The sequence below is a fragment of the Spodoptera frugiperda genome, chromosome 19 (genome assembly GCF_023101765.2).
Source record: "Spodoptera frugiperda isolate SF20-4 chromosome 19, AGI-APGP_CSIRO_Sfru_2.0, whole genome shotgun sequence".
In the NCBI taxonomy this organism is placed as follows: Eukaryota; Metazoa; Arthropoda; class Insecta; order Lepidoptera; family Noctuidae; genus Spodoptera; species Spodoptera frugiperda.
Window position 1 is genome coordinate 5,952,213 of NC_064230.1, and position 22,041 is coordinate 5,974,253.

At 37.3% G+C, this 22,041-nt stretch overlaps 1 protein-coding gene across 1 annotated transcript in view; it reads left to right on the plus strand.

Moving 5' to 3' along the window:
• The window catches only part of LOC126911845 (monocarboxylate transporter 12-like), a 42,979-nt gene extending 25,305 nt beyond the window's left edge, over window positions 1-17,674 (plus strand). Inside the window, exons 3-20 of the mRNA XM_050700819.1 lie at window positions 697-804; window positions 2,042-2,178; window positions 2,751-2,944; window positions 3,553-3,696; window positions 4,153-4,219; window positions 4,844-4,959; window positions 5,344-5,487; window positions 6,294-6,457; window positions 6,779-6,854; window positions 7,573-7,696; window positions 8,271-8,414; window positions 9,009-9,151; window positions 9,733-9,838; window positions 10,675-10,748; window positions 11,209-11,355; window positions 12,208-13,285; window positions 13,389-15,600; window positions 17,519-17,674. Coding sequence (XP_050556776.1) covers window positions 697-804; window positions 2,042-2,178; window positions 2,751-2,944; window positions 3,553-3,696; window positions 4,153-4,219; window positions 4,844-4,959; window positions 5,344-5,487; window positions 6,294-6,457; window positions 6,779-6,854; window positions 7,573-7,696; window positions 8,271-8,414; window positions 9,009-9,151; window positions 9,733-9,838; window positions 10,675-10,748; window positions 11,209-11,355; window positions 12,208-12,344 — 2,025 coding nt within the window. The 3' untranslated portion in view covers window positions 12,345-13,285; window positions 13,389-15,600; window positions 17,519-17,674. The remainder of the gene's footprint in view (window positions 1-696; window positions 805-2,041; window positions 2,179-2,750; window positions 2,945-3,552; window positions 3,697-4,152; window positions 4,220-4,843; window positions 4,960-5,343; window positions 5,488-6,293; window positions 6,458-6,778; window positions 6,855-7,572; window positions 7,697-8,270; window positions 8,415-9,008; window positions 9,152-9,732; window positions 9,839-10,674; window positions 10,749-11,208; window positions 11,356-12,207; window positions 13,286-13,388; window positions 15,601-17,518) is intronic.
• The last annotated feature ends 4,367 nt before the right edge of the window (window positions 17,675-22,041 follow it).

The window sequence follows — 22,041 nt, forward strand, 5'->3', positions numbered from 1 at the left end:
TTACAACATTAAAAATTTTGTACTTAAATACCTATATTTATTCAGCGACTCCAAAGTCAAACCATTACAACGGTTTTGTGGGGCTTAGTCTATAATAATGTTACCTGTGTGGAAATGAAAAAAAAAAATCTTGTAATAACTATCGTGAGACATACTAAATTAACTAAAAAATCACGGTTTACTCACTGGTACATTAATGGAGAAAAGCTCTACTAGTTTAGAGCGAGTAGGCTGCGAGACGTTCCGGAGTTGCGGACAACGTAACAGGTTACCGGGGCCCAAATCAGTTAAACTGATTCAAAAAAAAAAAAAAAAATTGACTGCTCTGTTAGCCGAGACTGCCTCGTTGGCCGAGTGGTTGCAAGAGCGACTGCCAGGCAAAGGGTCCCGGGTTCGATTCCCGGTCGGGCTTATTTTGGTATTACTGGGCTATTTCGGTGTTTCGAAAATTTGTCAGTGGTAGCAAGGAGTATGGAATTGTGCCCAGTATATGGCAATATACTCACTCCCTATTACATGGGACTTATAACACAAATACTGAAAAGTGGGTGTACATTGTATAGCGGCATTACGTGCCGTAATGTGCACCTCTGCCTACCCCTTTGGGGATAAAAGAGGCATGACATTGCATAATAATAATATTGTAGCACTACAAAATTGACTAGGGCAGTGCTGAACCCTGACTCCTGTTTCCAGGCAATCCTGTCCCCGGACAAGGGGGGCTCCCTGCTGTCCGTGCAGTCGGCCCCCCCGGAGCAGAGGGAGCGACCTGCCAGTCTGCTGCTCGAGCTGCCATTAGCGACGGTCAGTTTATACCTGTATAGCTAGCTTTTATAGCTATTGAATAGTCAAAGTGTTACTGCAAAGCTAGCTTTTACAGCTATTGAATAGTCAAGGTCAAAGTCAAAGTTATTTATTTCAAAGAGACTTATGCCCGAATACTGAAACGCTACTCAATTTTAAGTTGTACTTAAATATCGTGCTATCTCTGTCATTTTATAAAGAATTGATAAGGACAGAACTACATTTGAGAGCGTCTTAAAATTGAGTAGCGTTTGAGTATTCGAACATAGGTAACTTAGGTACTTTTGAACGTCAAAGCAAATATGTATAATAATATTAATAACGTGTATGTCGGTGTCAGTCCTCTAGTTGCTCTATTTGCTCGTTCCAAAGTGTAGATTCCTTTGGAGAAGAACGAGCAAGAAACTCCATAGGTTACTCTTACTCAGATTCACAATACAATACTTGGTAACACTGTTACAATAGCTATCCTTAGTAATGTATTAGGCCTATTTTTTGGCCATATCATCAGATAGTCAACCTTTATGTGATAGACTAGCATCTGTCACCGACTTCACTCACGTTTCCGTTGGATAAAAAGTAGCGTATGTTGTATATCCAGACCATAATCTACCCCTGTTCCAAATTTCACTTCGAGCAAATAGCTTCACTAGAGGACTGACCGATAGACAGAAATTGTTAATATTATTATATTTGCTTTGACGTTCAAAAGTGCCTTCTTGGTCTATTTGAAATAAATAATTTTGACATAAACCTTAGCTAGAGAAAGCCAATAGAATATTAGTGCATTATAACCAGGGATGTTATGGATATGGAATTTCGGATATGGATATGGATACGGATAGTGGACTTTTTTATATCGGTTCCGGTTTCGGATACGGATAAGAAATTATTCCAAATTATCCGGTAGTTTCGGATAGTTTCGGTTACGGATATTGGATTTCTAAGGAATTTCAAAAGTAACATACAAATAGATAATCAAATGGTTTTATTTATAAATAGGTCTTCATTTGGCAAGTACTTCAATCTGCCTATAAGTAAATTTTCGTAACTTGTCTCAAGTCTCATTTAGACTACGCTCCTATCCAAAATTATCCGAAACATTCATTTCAGTTTCGGTTATGGAAATGGATATATTTTTATTTCGGATATCCGATAGTTTCGGTTACGGATGTGGATATCCTTAACATCCTTGATTTATAACAGGCTGTTAGTGTTGATTCTCCATCTCTTACAGCAAGTAGGAGCCTACCTCTCGGCGATGTCGCCGACTGAGCAGGAGGAGGACTCCCTCCTCACCCTCTCGTCGGTAACTGCGCGCCCTCTGCTGGCTGCGTCCCGGAAACTGCGGCCGCCTCCCGATTCGTCCGCTGAGTGAGTTGCTATCTATAATATAATGTACTTCTCAGTTATTATCAGAGAGGGCAGACAATGATGTGCGACGAAGCTTATTTCGATGCGTTCAATAGATTAAGATATTTGTGCGTACTGGCTTTAAATTTTATAACAAACGTTATTTGACTCTTCGCGTTGTTTGGGTAGACACAGGCAGTACAATAAACAATAGTTATTTTTTGGATTTTAGTTTAAAGTATAGGGTTTTTACTTTTTTGACTTTTCTTTATTTTTCTTAGAGTTTGTGTTTACTTATCTACTTAAAATATAACATGGCCTGACTGTATGACTCACTGAATGACTGACTGTCTGACAGACAGACCGACTGTCTAATTGACTGTCTAATTGACTGACTGACTGTCTTATTCACTGACTGACTGTCTAATTGACTGACTGAGTGACTAATTCGTCAGTAATTTCACATATAAGATGTAACTATAACCTTTCAACTAGACACCTAAATTTTGACTCCTTTCTCCAGAAGTTTTTTTAGCTGTGCTGTGTAAAAGCTAATTTAGCTGTTTAAGCTAAACTTTGACTCTTTTCCGCAGAAGCACAGCCCCCCCAGACGGTGGTTACGGCTGGGTGGTGGTCTTCGGAGCGTTCATGGTGCAGTTCTGGGTGGCTGGCCTGTTCAAGTCCTACGGCGTGCTGTACGTGGAGATCATGGAGACGTTTCCAGACTCCTCGGAGTCTGTGGCGTCGTGGATACCTGCTGCGCTGTCTACCCTGTGTTTGGCGCTGGGTGAGTTGGGGTTTGGGAGATTGAATTGTTTTTCGTTTGGTTTATTAATGTGTGTTATTAATTACTACAATTGGAGTGATGACGGGGTATGAAAATTAAAAAAAAAATATATTTAGTGTGTCAGATTATTATCTATTTGATAATAGACTAATTTTTATTTCAATGTCCATCTTGTACATTGTTTTAAAACATTACACACCGTTTTTACTTTTATAGGCTGAAATGGCGTATTTGCTGCCTCTCCTAAACTTTGATTCGTTTTATCTAAGTATTGTGTTATCTAACATGACAAAATAAAAAAAATACGTGTTTAATAATTTTTAATTACCTAACTGACGGACTAAATAGATTTTTAATTTTCATACCCCGTCATCATCCCTATTCCACTTCCAGTTCACCCCAAAACAATGATTCTAACCGCCGTACTCAGAGTTATTTAATAGTTACTTAACTCAGCGCTTATTAACGATAATTTTCGAAACAAAATCTTTGCTAAGGAATAGTTTCATTAAAGGTGTGGCAGTAAAAGAATAACCACCAAAAAATAGCAACCACACACTCCCCTCAATCCCTACGAGCGATTAAAACACAGTCTCTTCTCCTTTCAGCCCCTCTATCATCAGCTCTATGTGAGAAGTACTCCTGTCGTCTCGTGGTCTTCATAGGAGGTCTATTCTGTGCCACCGGACTAGCATTGTCCTACTTCAGCCGCGGTCTACTGCATCTGCTGTTGAGCTTCGGAGTCATGACTGGTAAGAAGACTAAAAGAACATAAGGTCTACTGAATTATTCGCTGGTCTACTGAAAAGACTATTGATTTACTGTATAATTAGCTGGTCTATTGTAAAAATCATTGATCTACTATTTAATTAGCTGGTCTATTGTAAAAATCATTGATCTATTGTATAATTAGGGGTCTATTCAAAAGACAATTGGTCTACTGAAAAGACCATCGGTCTACTGAAAAGACTATTGGTCTTCTGAAAAGATGATTGGTCTACTGAAAATATACTGTTGATCTATTGAAACGACATATGCTCCACATTTAAGATCATTGGTCTACTAGTTTGATTCCCTGGTGGATAAAATTATGTAATTTGAAGATATGCTTCATGTAAGGCAATTTTATTAGAATCTCTTTGACTTCCCATTGCTTTTACCTGCTTTAATCGGAGAATGGGTGTAAAATAATATAAATGTTTTTCTAGGAATCGGCGGTGGCTTATCGACAACACCTGGCATTGTGATCGTGTCGCAATATTTCGATAAACACAGGTGAGTCAGGATTTATTTTATAAAACGTGAAAGAGCCATGCTTCGGCACGAATGAGCCGGCTCGATCGGAGTGATACCACGGCCTCACAGAAAATCGACGTGAAACAACGCTTGCGTTGTGTAAGTGAGGTTACCGGAGGCCCAATAACCCCTCTTTCCAATCCCCGATTCCCCAACAACCCTTAAATTCCTAACCCCCAAAAGGATGGTAACGCACTTGTAACGCCTCTGGTGTTTCAAGTGTCCATGGGCGGCGGCGATTGCTTACCATCAGGTGATTCGGCTGCTCGTTTACCGGTCTAACCCTTTAAAACTATGATCTCCGACTTGTTACGGGTGTGGCGACACATTGACAAGTGACAGATGACAGAAGTCGCACATAGACTATCGACGAGCAAATCAACGGATGACGTCACAAATATCCTGCATCGCACATATGAAGTTTACATGCGAATTAAGACTGATAGAAAATCCCAACGAACAACAGTTGGGCAGAAAGCCCGCCAGGCTGATCACCTCGCCTGGTCGGAGGATCCTCCTTTTCTTAGGGAACTTTACTCTCTGTTCCCTAAACGGGCTTTTTTTGATGATGATGACAACAGTAATATTGCTATCTCTTTCTAGGGCGCTGGCTAATGGTATATGTGTGAGCGGGACAGCAGCTGGCAGCTTCGTGTTTCCGATGCTAATTGAGAAACTTGTGGATATGTATGGACTGCATGGAACCGTGTTGTTGTTAGGTAAGGGTAACAAAGAGAATATTACAAGTTTGTTGAATTGAAATAGCAAATTTATTATTATGTTTTTCGGTTTACTCACGTAATTATTTGACGAGGAACTCGACTAGTTTCAAGCCGTGTTATAGGCTCATTTTCATGAGCAGCATTCGTCAATAATATAATAATTAATTTGGTATGTGTCACAAAAGTTATAATAAAGTCGAAGCTACACTTTAGAACGAGCACGAGCAGCTTCACTGACGGTCAGACTAATAGACTATTGTTTATTTCTTTCTTTGTTGACGTTTCAAAAGTACCAAAGTATATGGTTTAATTGGAATAAATTATTTGACTTTGACTTTAACTTTAAAATATTCAGTCTTTTTGATATTCTTTCCTCTCTAGGAGGTGGTATGCTGCACGTATGCGTATCAGCGACCCTGTACCGCCCCGCGCCAGTCAGCTTCAACACCTCAGCGCTGGCTGACCGGACACCTGCCACTACCACCACCACTGAGCATACCACGCTCTTACATGATATACAAGAAGGTAATAATATATAATATGTTTAGAAGTTTTTCGATTAAATTTGTGATTTTGAAGACATTTTATAGGTAAAGATGTATATTAACACGTTCCCTGCGACACTGTTTGTGCTATACTTTCCATTAACTGCGATATAAGGCGTTTTGAACCCTATCCTAAACCAGCCATTCTGGCGGTACGAGGTCTATTAAGCCCCACAGAGAAGTCTATGTTTTTCCTCGCCGCACTACAAGCGGCGACATAGACGAGGTGTTATAGACCCTGTTCCGCTCTTAACGTGTTAATGGAGAAAGCCATACTACTTTCGAGTCACAGAGTAGGCCGCACGACGTCGCCGTATCTGCGCACGTTGCTCATGATGCCTTCATCATGAGCAGCGTGCGCAGACGCCTCTGTGACTCGAAACTAAGAGCTTTTCTCCATTAATGTACGTGAGTAAACCTGATAGTTAATTTAGTAAATTTTACGATAGTTATTATAAAAAGGTAATAATGTTTTAAAGGTTGTAGCTATAGGTACATAAAAACCTGCCACTAGACGTAGTCGGTATATAATATCACATCAGCAGCTCAGTAAATTTTTCTGAAGGTGCTCTAAAGTTTAACACTCAGTTGATTACATTTATCACCACTTAGTTAAGTGCTCTTCCCGCGAATGTCATAAGATTAAGAACCGTATAAAGGTCTACTATATTAGATAGAAACCGCGCAGCAGCGCTCTCAAATAAACCTGAACCTTTTATACTGCGATCTCCAATCCTGTGGAAATTATGGCAAACCCTCTTATGTAGAGGAGACTCTCTTTTACAGATCAAGGCATAATGTTCAAATCAGACTCCTCAAAAGACAATCGGCTGCAGAGTCTCTTCCAGCCTGATGCGGACCTGACCCTGAACCAGAAGAACCTGCTCCTCAGCGAGGATCTGAAGAGAACCAACCTCATTACGGAGATCATGCATCCTAGTTTGATTGAGGTAATTTAGACATTTTTTTTAAGCCAGTAAACGAGCATATTATCACCTGAAGGAAAGCAATCGCCGCCGCCCATGGACGCTTGAAACACCAGAGGCGTTACAAGTCCGTTGTCGACATTTTGGGAGTTAGGAATTTAAGGATTGTTCGGGGATTGGGAATAGGGATGATTGGAAAGGGATTAATTGGGCCTCCGATTACTCTCCTCTTTTTCTTGCTCCTGTTCTATATACAAGTCGTACTAAGGGTAGAGTCCAAGCAAGCAAACGACCGTTTAAAAAATGGTTTTCTTGAGTTGGACTAATTATTCATTTGTTTTTTAGGTCGCCCGTCAGCAAATGCAGTCCCAACACTCAGACTCCGAGGACTCAGAGGGACTAGACGTTTTGGGAGTTGTCGGTGAGTATGTTTCTTTGATTGTCTGGACTTTAAAAGAGACTATGACCCCTGAGTTTGTTTCGGCATTTCTTCTCAGAGTAGTCTGATAGAAAATGCCGGTCGCATCTAGTTATTTCGAAGATTGACGTGTAAAAGTGTTATCTTGTAAGCAACTTGCAGAAATATATATCATTTATGTATCTTCTATTCTTTCTTTTTAATAAACGTTGCCCCACACTAGGGTTTTTTCCTGGGTCGTGGGTGCGTTTACAAACATACAAGTTCACATACACATCACATTCAGACCCGAAACAACAATTTGTGGATCACACAAAGAGTTGCTCCGTGCGGAAGGAACCGCAACACGTTACGCGACAGCCGGGGAGTCCAGGTAGTTGATTTCTTATCAGTTGGGTGATGACAATTGCGCTTACCAAGCAAGGAGTCTTCTGTTTGATTTCTGGGTCGGGCAAAGTCTTAGATGGTAGGTCTGGACGTCATGTGTATGTGAACTTGTATGTTTGTAAACGCACCCACGACACAGGAGGAAATCCTAGTGTTCGTTTTTTATAAAAGAAAATAATTTATAATGATAAATAAATGATATTTATTTTGCAAATAGGTTACAATGTAACTCTTTTACACGTCAATCTCTTAAATAACTAGATGAGGCCGGCATTTCCTATCGGACTACTCTTTAACCTTGACTTTGACCTTGACTTTAACCTCTCGTCCCCAGGTCTGCCAAAAGAAGTAGTACGACTACGGCTGCGCCCCACTCGATCCTCCTCAATACTCCACTCAGTCGAGGACCTCTCCACTGACAGTACCTGTGTTTACAAGGCGAGACGGAATCTTAGTAGGTAAGTAAGATTATATATTTTATTCTTTTAGGAAGGCTTACAGACTAACTTAATTGCAAAAATAAATAATTCTTTTAGGAAGACTTACAAACTAATTACAAAAATGATACTTAAAATTGCTAATAACAAGCCTCCACAAATAAATATTATTCTAAATGTAATCCATCCTATCTAAGTTTTGAACCTATTCATGCGTCGATAAATATTTTTTTGGTGTTGCAAGATGGCAAGCACTCGGTGCCGTCTATAGACACCACAACACTAAGGTTATCATCTTAGAAAGCAGTTCTCTTATCTTTTTTTATGCTATAAGCCGGTAAACTGCCGACGGATCACCTGTTGACTTCTCCCGTCCTGGGGGAAGCGGCAGTTTTAAAATAGGCCCAAAAATTGTTTGGAGCCGTAATGATCTCCTCAAAAATGATGAATTTCTAAAAATCTATTTTGTATCATTAGAACTTGAGACGGGATATTTACCATGTTTATTTATTTCGATGAGTTTCCGATATTTCGGCACTGTAGCAAGCGCCATGATGACCGATGAACCTAAATATCTATTTTATCTTCTCCACAGTAAATCCTTATACATTCGCCCCCCTCCAAGTCGGCTGATACCGTGCAAGCTGACAGAGCCCATCATCATCAAGCAAGAGGAGGTTCAGAAAGAGGAAGTTCAGATCGAGAAGAAACAAGCTGGATGTGTTGATAAAATATCTAGGTAATTATAGACTAAGTCAAAGATAAAGATAAAGATATGTTTATTTGCATTAACATTAACATTAAAAGTCAAGTAAAAGAAATTGTTAAAGTTAATATTAATGTTAAAGTCGAGGTCAAAGTCAAAGACAAAATCAAAGTCAATGTCATAATTAAAATTAAAGTTTAAGTTAAAATCAACATCAAATTCATAGTTAAAGTTAAAGAGTAAAGTCAAAGTTAAAATCAAAGTCAAAGTTAAAGTTTATGTCAACGTCAAAATTATAGTTAAAGTGAAAGTCAAAGAAAATGTAAAAGTAAAAGACATTTAGACCAAAAAACAAGTTCGCAACAAAAAGTCATGGAAATATTTTTGTTTTGGTACTTTTGTGATTTTAGTTGTTTTTTTATGGTAGCCGGTAAACAAGCAGACAGGTCACCTGATGGTAAGCAATCGCCGCCGCCCATGGACACCCGAAACACCAGAGACGTTACAAGTGCGTTGCCGGGCTTTTGTTTCACGTCGGTTTTTTGTGAGGTCGTGGTAGGACTCGGGCCCAGCAGTGCGAGCCCACACTTAGCAATAACATGCTTATATATTTTAATTTCCCTACAGGTATTTAGATGTATCACTACTAAAATCATGGCGGTTCGGTCTGCTCTGTGCGTCCGTGGCGTTGATGTCCTGTGGGTCTCCTTACGCGCTGTACTACCTCCCGGCATACACTGTAGCTGCTGGGCACAGTAAATCTGCTGCTGGTAAGTCAATGTCAAAGCAAATGTAAATGTCAGGTTCAAAATCAAGGGCAAAGTCAGAATTCTTAAGTGTTTAAGTCAAAGTCAAAATTGAACGATAATCTTGCGGGAGTCATAATATCATACTATTTTATTATATCACATTAACTGTATAATGCATTGGCTTAAGCTGTAAAATTATGCATGTTTTTTGTAATAAATAAATAATCAAAGTCAAAATCAAAGCCAATATGGTAATGAAAAAAAAATTGGACACGTATTTTTTTAATTTTGTATATAAGATAACAATGCTTCGATAAAACGAATCAAAGTTTAGGAGTCGCAAATACGTCATTTCTACGTATAAAACGTACCTAGAAATGACGTCACGCGATATTTCAAATCGATATATCTTCGAAAGTATTTGTTTGTGTAAGAAAATAAAAAATAAGTGTCTAATATTTTAAAATAATCTACAAGACGGACATTAAAATAAAAATAAGTCATCTACGCTTTTGGTCAAAATTGACGCCTTATTAAAAACAGTGCATTATCTTACTTCTAGTTTTAGGATCAACAGAAATCTTATATTTCTGTTGTTTCAGGTCACCTGGTAGCTATCAGCGCCGTTCTAGACCTGTGTGGGAGACTGGGACTCGGCTGGTTGTGTGATCTTCATCTATTCTGCAGGAGAAAGGCTTACATCGTCAGGTAATTATCCTACGAATATTATAAGTGTGGGAGAGCCATGCTTCGGCACTGTTGGGTCGGCTCGACCGGTGTGATACCCATGAATGATTCACAGAAAACCGACGTGAAACAACGCTTGCGTTGTTTGAGTGAGGTTACCGGAGGCCCAATAACCCCCTTCCCAATCCCCGATTTCCCAACAAGCCTTAAATTCCTAACCCCCAAAAGGCCGGCAACGCACTTGTAATGCCTCTGGTGTTTCGGGTGTCCATGGGCGGCGGAGATTGCTTACCATCAGGTGATCCGTCTGCTCGTTTACTGGCTTATACCATAAAAAAGGTACCTCTTCGCTTATCGTTTTTTCTATTCGTGCATGAGCAACTGGAGAGGATGTGGTTGGAGGTGGATCACTGTGTTTTTGGTCCAATTTCTGATTGACCATGGCAACTTTAAAAGCTTTTTACCTCTCTTCATGAAATTATCTAATACTAGCTACTTCCGCGCGGTTTCACCCGCTCTGCTCGGCTCCTATTGGTCATAGCGTGATGTTTTATAGCCTATAGCTTTCCTCGATAAATGCACTATCCAACACAATAAGAATTATTCAATTCGGACCAGTAGTTCCGGAGATTAGTATAGATATAAAATTCTCGTGTCACAGTTTTCGTTGCCATACTCTTCCGAAACGGCTTGACCGATTTTCATGAATTTTTTTGGGCTTAACCGGTATCTATGAGAATCGGCCATCTATTTTTCATCCCCCTAAATGTTAGGGGTAGTACAACCCTATTTTTTTAATTTTCCGCGGACGAAGTCGCGGGCAGAAGCTAGTAGTTATATAATATTATGTTTCACAGTATACTGGTAGCTGGTATCGCAGTTCTAACTCTGCCGAGTCTCAAATCGTGGTGGGCGCTCGCCATTGCATCAGGTGAGTTCAATATTACCTACAGTAAGTATTTTCTAGCCATAAGATTTATTCGTCGTAAAAGGCAGCATGACTACTGAACCAAGAAACTCGGGTTTAGTTATGTTATCATCACCATTAAGAGCCTATAAGTGCCACTGCTGACCAAAGACCACTTCTCACACGGAGAAGGTTCGAACATTAATCACCGCGCTTGCTCAATGCGGCACCGTGTCCCGTTCGTGCTAAAATATCAAACTAATTGATCGTGTTCGTGTCGCGCCGCATCGCGCTTTACCAGATCAACTGCAGAAAGAGTAGACAGTATTCCTTTTTATTTCGCAAAACAAATATATCTCCTCTGGTGTTGCGGATCTCCATGGGCGGCTCTGATTGCTTACCATCAGGCAATCCGTTTGCTCGTAAGCCATTAAAATAATGTTTATTTAACCACAGTATTATAAGCATATTATATTATCACCAGGTGCGTACGGCCTCTGTCTCGGCTGCTGGTTCCTGCTGGTACCAGTACTCCTGGCTGATGCGTTCGGAACAGCTCGCATAGCATCCTCCTACGGGCTGGTCAGGATGTTCCAGAGCTTAGCTGCCGTGTCTATACCACCTACTGCTGGTAAGTGTTCGTTTTAGTTATTTTTGTATTTTTGCCATAGGCGTAGCTAGACAAATCTCCCCGAAAAATGCGTACCTAGACATTACAGAGCGTTATTTTTCTAGTAAGCATAGTACATCACCTGTTTGGCAAAGGTCTCTATGACTACCTATGAATCTGTTTATTACATATTGCATAAATTGTTTTCTTTCTCATGAATGGAGGAAGTTCATGAAGGAAGTTTTGTTCGTTTTCCTTTCTTGAACCCCTCCCGATGCTAAAACCTGGCTACGCCTACGCAGAGTGCAGATTTAAAACCACAACAAAACTCGGGGGCATGTTTGAATATATAAGTACATACATTGCACACCATTCAGTCGCCCAGCCACTGGATTTTTTATGGAATATGAGGCAAACGATCAAACGAGTCACCTGATGGTAAGCGATCAGCGCCGCCAATGGACACCCGCAACACCAGAGGAGTCACAAGTGCGTTGCCGGCCTTTTTAAAGGAATACGCTCTTTTCTTGAAGGTTTGAAGGTCGTGTCGGTTCGGAAATACCGCCGACGACAGCTCATTCCACACTAGGATTTTCTCCTGTGTCGTGGTTGTGTTCACAATAATACAAGTTCACATGCACATGACACTCATTTGTTGTTTTGTTATTGTGATAAAAATAAAACTAATGAGTATACAAAAAAGTTTCTTCGGGAAAGTTGTTTGTAATCATGAGTACAATCACGTGTTTAAATATCGTTTACTAATTACCAGTCGCCTTATATAATATGTAACAACATTTGGCACTTCGCAATACGTTTAAATATGTATTTATATCAACATCAGTTGGGAGTAACCTATTAATTAATTTGCAGGTCTCATCCGCGACGTAACCGGCGGATACTCCTGGTGTTTCTACGGCATGGGATCCTGTATGGTCCTAGGTTCGATCCCGGTCATAGCATTCCATTTGAGCACGAAAAACGAAGACTCCGACTCCTCAGTCGATTGAAGATCTAATAACTATTTAAAATAAGCAATATAAAAAAGCGTTTACGCTTTTAAATAAAACGTTAAAATTTAAACGGGGGTCTATAGAACTTTAAAATTCTAAATGGGGTCTTAGGAATGTTCTAGACGGGGTCATTAGAAATATTGATGTGATTTGAAGCGATAATCTTTTGGGGTTAAAATGGTCTATGTGATTACGTTTTTTGTGGTATCTTATTGTGATTGTTCGTATGTTTGTATTTTATTGATAAATAATTAAACTGTAATGGATGTGTTTTCGGAATATGGGAATAAAATATTTGCAATTATTGATGGGAAAAACGTATTGGAGAGGAAAGAAAATGTTTAGACGTGGCATTTAGCGTGAAAGGTTTATATAAAAATTAATAAATCGAATTTGTGTGTGTACTAGAGTATTTTGGGTATGTTTATCCAAAAAATCTGGTTAAATTGGTTGGTATGGGACAACCTATCATTTTTAGGGTGTTCCTTTACAGTCTAGGAATTTGTTTTATTGTATTTATTTTAGTATTAGACGTGTATTTGGAGTAGGTATTAAGTTGAAATTAATTATAGTTTCACTACCGTACTCAGAGACATTTAATGTTTACTTAAACTATTGTTTAGTAACGATTTTGTACCGAAAGCGATTGATAAGGACTGGGTTAAGTAACCATTAAATGACTCTGAGTACGGCGGTATGTTTGTAAACTATATTTTGGTTTTTTATTGTGAAATTTCAGTAAAAATTCTAATGAATTAGATGCAATAATATTATTTTAAGTAACTTTAGAGGTTTACTTTCTATCTAATACTATGATAAATGCAATAATTTGTTTGTTATTGTCATGAGCTAATATTTACAAGTGAACAGCTCATGTAGTGTAGAGATTGTCCAGTCAACTGATGGTAGCGTGGACTGTCCAGGCGATACGTACTTAGGTATCGACATGAGCTAGGTAACATGTAAACTGTGACTCGTGTAGTGTAGAGATTGTCCAGTCAACTGATGGTAGCGTGGACTGTCCAGGCGATACGTACTTAGGTATCGACATGAGCTAATGGTAACATGTAAACAGTGACTCGTGTAGTGTAGAGATTGTCCAGTCAACTGATGGTAGCGAGGTTGTGTGTCCAGGGTGCGACACTTGCTGAAGTTTATGATAAATAGGGAAGGTACTAGCACCCTCTAAGTATAGTTTTGATATATTGGTATCGCCATACATAATCATAAAACAGTAGTTAGTTTAATCGTAATAATTGTGTTTTAAATACCTTGTCTTGCTTAAAAACATGTGGCAGGTCTTACTTTATTTATCAAAGATATTTTGTAGAGAAGATTGAATATAATATATTACTTCTAGCTTGACTAAAAACATTGTAACAGTAGATATGTTTGTGGAAACATCAAAGTTAAAATTATTTATTTCGAATAGATTACGTAGGCACTTTTGAAAGTCAACGGCAAATATAATAATATTAATAACGTCTGTCTGTCGCTCATTCCTCTAGTTGCTCTATTTGTTCGTTCCAAAGTGTGGATTCCTATGGAGAAGAACGAGCAAAAACGCTTTTTCAATCAAATTCACAATACAATTCTTTGTTACATTGTTTCGTTGGTTCAACTATGTGAGAACAGTATTTAATCAAAGAGAAGCCGTGCTTGACGACTGGGCTTTTCCTAGTTGTGCAGTCTCTTTTTGTGCCTTTAGGCTTCAGTCATTCTGTCTCCTGCGTTAAATTTCACTGAGGGAAGTGGAAACTATCGTTTTCTTTTCTTCTCCTCTAATAATATCTTCTGATTTATTTCGTTGCGGGATCCAAGACAATTCATGTCCCTGGGACGTTGGACTTCAGTGTTCCAGTGTTTTCATGGTTGTATCTACTGTAGATCCTGGTGCACAGGAGTTGCAACGGTTTAGGAAGTTGTGATGGGCTTGTCCCATTATACAAAACCCTTTTGATAAATGAAGTGAGACTTAAAATAATACATTTTAAGTAGTATCTTTACGAAGAGTATACCTACTTAGTGTAGAAATGGCTCCTACGTTACAAAATACCTACAGATTAGCGGCTAAAGTACTGTTGAAGAAAATTATGTAATTTAAAAATACATGTATCTATTTAGTACATTGCCTTTATGTAAACATTTAATATTATGTTTGTAACTATACTTATAAGCTGTATCCTTAGTACAAGTTTGTTTTACGTTGAACGAGGTCGAAATGAGAGTGCGTCCGATGCTTTTTTTAAGGGGAAAATCATCCAATGACTTCTCCCGCCTTGGGCGAGGCAAGACGGAGTGTCAGACTCTTACTGACTAAAAACCACCCCGTTCCTACTCCTGCTCTTCGAGCCAGAGCCCCGATAAACACGCTAGGTAGTCCGCAGCTCCGGATCAGGGTGTTCGACGCTGTGATTGGTTGGTTATTTCGAGCTGGCCAATCGGAGCACCGATCGCGCTCTCGTTACGATAACTTTAGACGTGAAGCAAACTTATATAACTAAGGGTATTGCAAAGTGTCAGCGTACAGAATGCAAAACAAACTCATACTAAGTACTAGTTTGAAGACAGTACAGCTGACTTCAATTTTATTATAATCTTGGATTATAAGTCCAAATAATTTCTCTTCACATTTTAGTAACTATAAAAGCAATTTGAATCACATGAAAACATTGAATGAGGATTATATTTATTTACAAACATACAATAGTTTGTTAACGTTGTACACTCGTATTCAGTATATCTACTCCGGTTCTCGAATGTTCGCAGTAAATGGAATTGTAGTACAAAATCTGCGTTTTTCGTTGAATTAGAGTAGACTTGCAGTAATTTAAAAATGTCTAACTGGGGTCATTAGAAATCTTAGATTGTTTTAACTGAAAAATGTATGAGCGTCAAGAACTATTCACTAGGGCTTTTAATTTAAGTTTTCCTGTAATTTATGAATATAATTTCACCTTAGATTTATTCGTTTTATGAGTGGGGTCACTAGAACTTTTCGTTATGACCCCATTATGATTTTGTTTTATTTTCAAAGTACTGCAGAAGTATTACAGAATTTTTAAAAATTAGTATTGTTTTGATCTTGATTGATTTTATTACTTTTTTTGTTTAACTATGTGGTATGTCAGTAAATGGTGTTTAGAGCATCTTCACGCTAGCGTTTGTCCTGCGGCGGCGTTTGATAAACGTAGATGTAGTATGTATGATGACGGGGTATGAAAATTAAAAATCTATTTAGTCCGTCAGTTAGGTAATAAAAAATTTTAGACACGTATTTTTTTATTTTGTCATATAAGATAACAACAATACTTAGATAAAATTAATCAAAGTTTAAAAGTGGGAACCAATACGTCATTTCTACAGATAAAATGTATCTAGAAGGGATGTCACGCGATATTTCAAATCGATATATCTTCGAAAGTATTTATTTCAGTAAGAAAAATACGTGTGTAATGTTTCATAATAAAATCCCAGACGGACATTAAAATATAAATAAGCCATCTACCCTGTTTCTTTTGGAGTTAATTGAACGCTGTGCATTCATTTATCGGAAGCCTACAAAAAACAAACGCTATAGTAAAGATACTCTTATGTATGTGTGCCCATCATGTATGTGTTGTCATCTACGAAATGAGTTAATAACTACGAAAATCTGCTTTGAAAAATGGATTAAGTGTCGGTTCATATCTGACGTAAAATACGTCGAGCGTATCATCGGTCGTACTGACGTATCATCGGTTGAGTGTGAACGGTCAACTGTGTTTCTATATATTTGTCTGTTCTGGCGTTACGCGACCGATGATACGCGACGCATGTTCCGTCAGATATGAACCGACTCTAATGTTTAATATCTAATATCGATTGGAAAAAGTTATTTAAGGTTAATATTCTAGCGATTCGCTTTGGATGTCGTTTGTATTGATGTAAAAGTATGGTTGCAGTAGATCACTTATTTTGTAATGAATTCAGTCAAATTTTGTATTTTAACTTGTCTACGAGGCAAAAACCCTCAAGACAATCGGCGAAGCGCTACCGCTTCATAGTAGATATCCCACCCACTCGCACGAAGCGATTCGCTTCAAGCTTCCTTGTGCGAACTGCTAGGGAGTGGAACTCCTTGCCGGAGTCTGTGTTTCCTGATGGGTATAACCTGGGTGTCTTCAAAGCCCGAGTGAATAGGTTGTTAATGGGTAGACGTGCTCCATCGTAGGCCGCATCATCACTTACCATCAGACGAGATAGCGGCCAAACGTCGACCCATCAAATATAAAAAACAAAAAAGAGACTTAAAATAAGTGATCTACTGCACATTTATTAAAGTGTCTGTGATTATGGAATGGAAAATGGAGGTGTGTTGTGATGAACAGTGATGAAATGGGTCACCTAGTGATCAGATAATGATTTCATAAGTGATATATGTTTATTATAACTTTCGTGAGACATACTAAATTAATTATTATGTTATCGGCTTACTAACGTAACTGTTTGACGAGGAACTCGACTAGTGTGTGCTGGCGTTAGGGGGGCGTGATGGGGCGATGGCCCAGGGCGACAAATTCTGGGGGGCGCCAAGGTCTGAAGTTGGAGTCTCTTGCCTCTCCTGGTGACATCGGCATGATTCTGTTCTGAATGCTGTGTTAGATGTAGATTTAATCAGGGCCTTGTGTTTAAATATATATAACACAAACAAAATAATTTTACTTGGGATCAGCAAAAAACTAACACTTGATATTGCTTCCCTCAAGTGGGCGCCACAATATTTTCGCCCGGGGTATCAGTGGCCCTCACGTCGGCACTGCGAGTAGTTTCAAGCCTTGCTAGAGGCTCATATTCATGAGCAACATTCCGCGACCGCGACACACGACGCGGCGAATGTCGCTGCTACTACTACGACACTAGTCGAGTTCTTCGTCAAACAGTTACGTGAGTAAGCCGATAACATAATAATTGATATTTGTTTGTTCATGATTTAAAATTCAAAGAATATGACTTTAATTAGTGTGTAATATGATTACATATGTTTGTTTTGCTTGAGTTTTGTTTTTATATGTCGCGTATTGGTCCTGTTTTTGTTTGTTATTGTATATGAAATGTAAAAGGGAGTGTTATATATAATTGGGATGATGACGGGGTATGAAAATTAAAAATCTGTTTAGTCCGTCAGTTAGGTAATGAAAAAATATTAGACACGTATTTTTTATTTTGTCATATAAGATAACAATACTTAGATAAAACGAATCGTTGTTGAGTGTTGATTTGTTGTTGCGTCACTATTCAGTATAAAACATACTCTAAAGTGACGTCACATGATATTTCAAATCAGTCAAACAAATGTCTTAGAAAGTATTTATTTTGTTTCCGTAAGAAAATAAAAAATACGTGTCTAACGTTTCAAATAATCTACGAGACGGATATTAAAATAAAAAATTGTTTTCTACCCTATTATGTAGCTCTTTATGTGGCTTTTCCCAGAATTAAAAGTGATATAATCATAACTATCAATGTATACTTAAAGTATTTGAGTTATAAATAAATTATTTTAACAATAAAATACACATGGGACTTGTAACACAAATGGTGAAAAGTGAGTGTACATTGTATAGCGGCATTACGTGCCGTAATGTGCATTTCAGTGTTACATTGCATATGTACTCTGTCTACCCCTTCTGGGATTAGAAAGCTTAACGTTTATGTTGGGTTAATAGCCATAATTTATAAAATGATTGGTTATATCAACATGCCAACTAGTCGTTTTGCTTTATATAGTTTTAAATTAAATTAGAAATATAAAAAGAAATATATATTTTTGTTAAAAGAAAAATTAGGTATAATTTGGTAAAAACATTTGTTAGGTGCTTGAGGCTATGTGCTAATTGTGTAAAAGTTAGCCATTTTATTAGTAATTTCTCTATTTATGTGCACAAAGAACAATTTGGCTTTGATTGTTCATTAAATTAACAAAAATATTAAAAGTCAATGTAAAAATTATTTATTTAAAATAGACCAGGAAGGCAATTTTGAACGTCAAAGAAAATATAATAATTTTAATAACGTCTGTCTGTCGGTCACTCCTCGAGTTGCTCTATTTGGTCGTTTCAAAGTGTATATTCCTATAGAGAAGAACGAGTAAGAAACTGCATAGGTTACTCTTTTTCTTGAGATTATTAAACGTAAACATTGAAATTGAAACTTTATTTGTATGTAGATATGATATTAATTAGTTTGTGTTACTAGTTGAGCTAACGTAGCTTAAGATCTGGGGCCATAGTCTTTTATTACAATTGTGTCAGAATGGTCGATCATTGAGCAGTGCGAGAGGGACGGAGCTATCTAGGTTGTCTAAATGTCTAGTTCCATCCCTCTTGCACTGACTAAGGCTAACAGATTAAGGCCCCCATTTTTTACCGAAAAGAATAAAAGCTTATATCTAGTTATTGGTCAATCAACTTGTGAGCAGCTGAACTGGAGGCTTACTCTTGAATCCAAGATTTTTTTTCACACTAGGATTGTCTCCTGTGTCGTGGGTGCGTTTACAAACATACAAGTGCACATACACATGATACTCAGACCCAAAACAACAATTTGTGGATCACACAAAGAGTTGCTGAGAGCGTGCTCTCAAATTTTTTAAATTGTTCTACTAAAAGCACTTAATAATTGGAAGCCTTCTTAAGTTAGTCTCTTTAGGAATTGATATTATTAATAGTGATTCATTTAGCTTTCATAATATAATTCTATGTTATATGAAAAAGATAATATTTGGTATGCCAAATGTATACTAATCGCTATGAAATGAAAATTCCTAAGATGATATTTTAATAAATCTAGTTTGGAGCTAGATCGCATGAAAATGAAAGAAACGTAGTTTGTGTATCACGTGAAATTACATAGGGTGACCGGTAATTAGTGAACGATATTTAAACACGTGATTGTACTCATGATTACAAACAACTTTCCTGTAGAAACTTTGTTTGTATTTTTATCACAATAACATAACAACAAAATTTCATCTTCATCATTTCGTCTTTAAAGCGGACTTGGACGCCTCGCAGCTGATAATACGAAAGCAAGCGAGCGCAAAAAGAGTTTATTTGAGAAAGTTGTTTGTAATCATGAGTACAATCACGTGTTTAAATATCGTTCACTAATTACCAGACACCTAAACTGAAGACCAATGTGTAAGGAAAATTAATATCTAATTTTCATGTAACCGACCTTCTTTTAGTGAGGCAAAACAATATATATTATTTGTAGCTAAAAGCAGATACCATTGTAAATTCTATAAATTGATGTTCGCTAGTGAAGATTTAGTGTTCAATGTAAAACTTATTTCTGATTTTATCTAATTCATCTTGCATTATTAGATTCAATTATATGTAACATTAGATAAATTAGTTTGCAAAATTCATGTCACATTTTGTAATGAACTGTCATATATTTTTAGTAATCTATATAGTTTCATATAAAGTGCTCAATGACCCCATGAAATAAATTTCACTTGCATTGAATATGTGAATATTCAATTGAGTGGGGTCTTAAGAATTTTTATTTTATGTATTTATTGAATAAGTATTCACTAAAATATTCTACACTCAGTAGAATATTCTTATATTCAATGCAAATACTGGTGGTAAAATATATTCTATGGGGGTCATTGATCATTATATTTAATGGGGTCATTAGACACTAAATTAAATATCTCTGGATTTATGTGTAATATTCATAACGGAAACAATTAGATATCATTAAGATAGAAAAGTAATCCTAGACACAAAATTAATGGCATTAAGTGACTATTGTTTTGAAAATGAAAGCACATTATCTTTGCGTGCAAATTGTACGTAGAAATAAGTGAATTATAATCTATATTTGTTGCTATTATTGGACGAGAAGTATTTGCTTTATCATTATTATTTTACTAAAGTGTAATAAGCGCAGTAACTGCCGGATAAAATTGTAAAACTAATGTGATGATTTGTAAATAATAATTTCATGTGAACCAATATTAGCATTTATGTATGAAATTATGTATTTATGATTCACAAATATGTATTTCTTTTACAAGAGAGCGACTTAAATTCGCAATGCTATTTTTCTTTTGTTGATAGCAAATTTATGTGCCATACTTGTTGCTTATAAAATGTTTAGAAAGCTACGATAAAATGCCTAGAGAACGCATGAATACGATGATAGGACACATCTTGTTAAAAGTTTATAATCCTATACAACCCATAAATATGTTCCAAAAACAACCTACTACTACCGCCATCTATGACCACATAACAAAACTATTTGTTTACTCATAAACGCCAAAAGATGGCGCAGTTGCAGATTAACAATAAACGATCAAAATATACACTAATTCAGTCAGTTTTTGATCTATTTTAATAAAAATAAATAAATAAATAAATGTAAAACTATTCTAATTGATGTGTTCAGTCATTTACAGGTATAAACCTCTTCTTTAAAGGGTAGAGAAGTAATAAATGTGTTGCTATGGCAACGGAAAGGGATAGGAGTAAATGTTTAATATTGTAAAATAAAAATGTGGCTAAATTATTTGCCAAAAATAAGAAAGTATATCCGTGGCACTGGGCTTAAGATAAACGTTACATTTCTGAAGCGTTTGTGTGTAATTAAAGACGAAACGAAAAGATTGCCTCGTTGATTCCCGGGTCGGGCAAAGTATTACTGGGTCTTTTTTCGGTTTTTCGAAGATTTCTCAGTACCCGGAATCGTGCCCGGTGCATGGCAATAGGTTCACCACCTATACATGGGACTTATAAACAAATGGTGAACAGTGAGTGTACTTTGTACAGTCGCATTACGTGCCGTAATGTGCACCTCTGCCTACACCTTCGGGGATAAAAGGCGTGACGTTGTACAAAGGCGTTAAAGTTGCATGAAAAATGTTGGCAAAATAACGATTTTGAACTTAACAACGTTGTAATAAAGTTTAAAATCTATTGGATGAGCGAATTGACGTACATTTTTATTACTTTTCTGCCTTGGCTCAAAAGAAATAGATTGTAAATGTCTTTAAAATGTTGCAAATGATTGTTGGAGGGATGTATGAAGGGATTTTTAGCCGTGGTTAATCGTATATTTGACTACAAATACCGTAATAATTAATAAAAACACAGGATTTAATATCAATTTTAGGTAAAGACAGTAAGTTATGTGTATATAATGCTTCATTAGCCGAGTGGTTGCAAGTGCGACTGCTGGACAAGGGGTCTCGAGGTCGATTTCCGGCTCGGGCCAAGTATTACTGGGCTTTTTTCGGTTTTTCGAAAAATTCTCAGTAGTAGCATGGAGTCTGGAATTGTGCCCAGTATACGGCAATAGACTCGCTATTACATGGGACTTATAACACAAATGGTGAAAAGTAGGTGTACATTGTATAGCGGCATTACGTGCCGTAATGTGCACTTCTGCCTACCTCTTCGGGAATAAAAGGCGTTATGCGTACTTCTATGTATATGCTTATAAAATATACTTAACCACTGGTAAAAAATCTGATTGAAGATGTCGTGTAATGTAAAATAATGCTTCTATTCACCTGCTTTATGTAAACTAACTGTCAATAAGCTTCGTTACTATGGCAACCGTCATTTGAAAATATCATTTTTAATTTTGATCATCTTTTTGTTAAAGCACAGTGCTGCCATAGTGGCTTAGCGGTAATTCG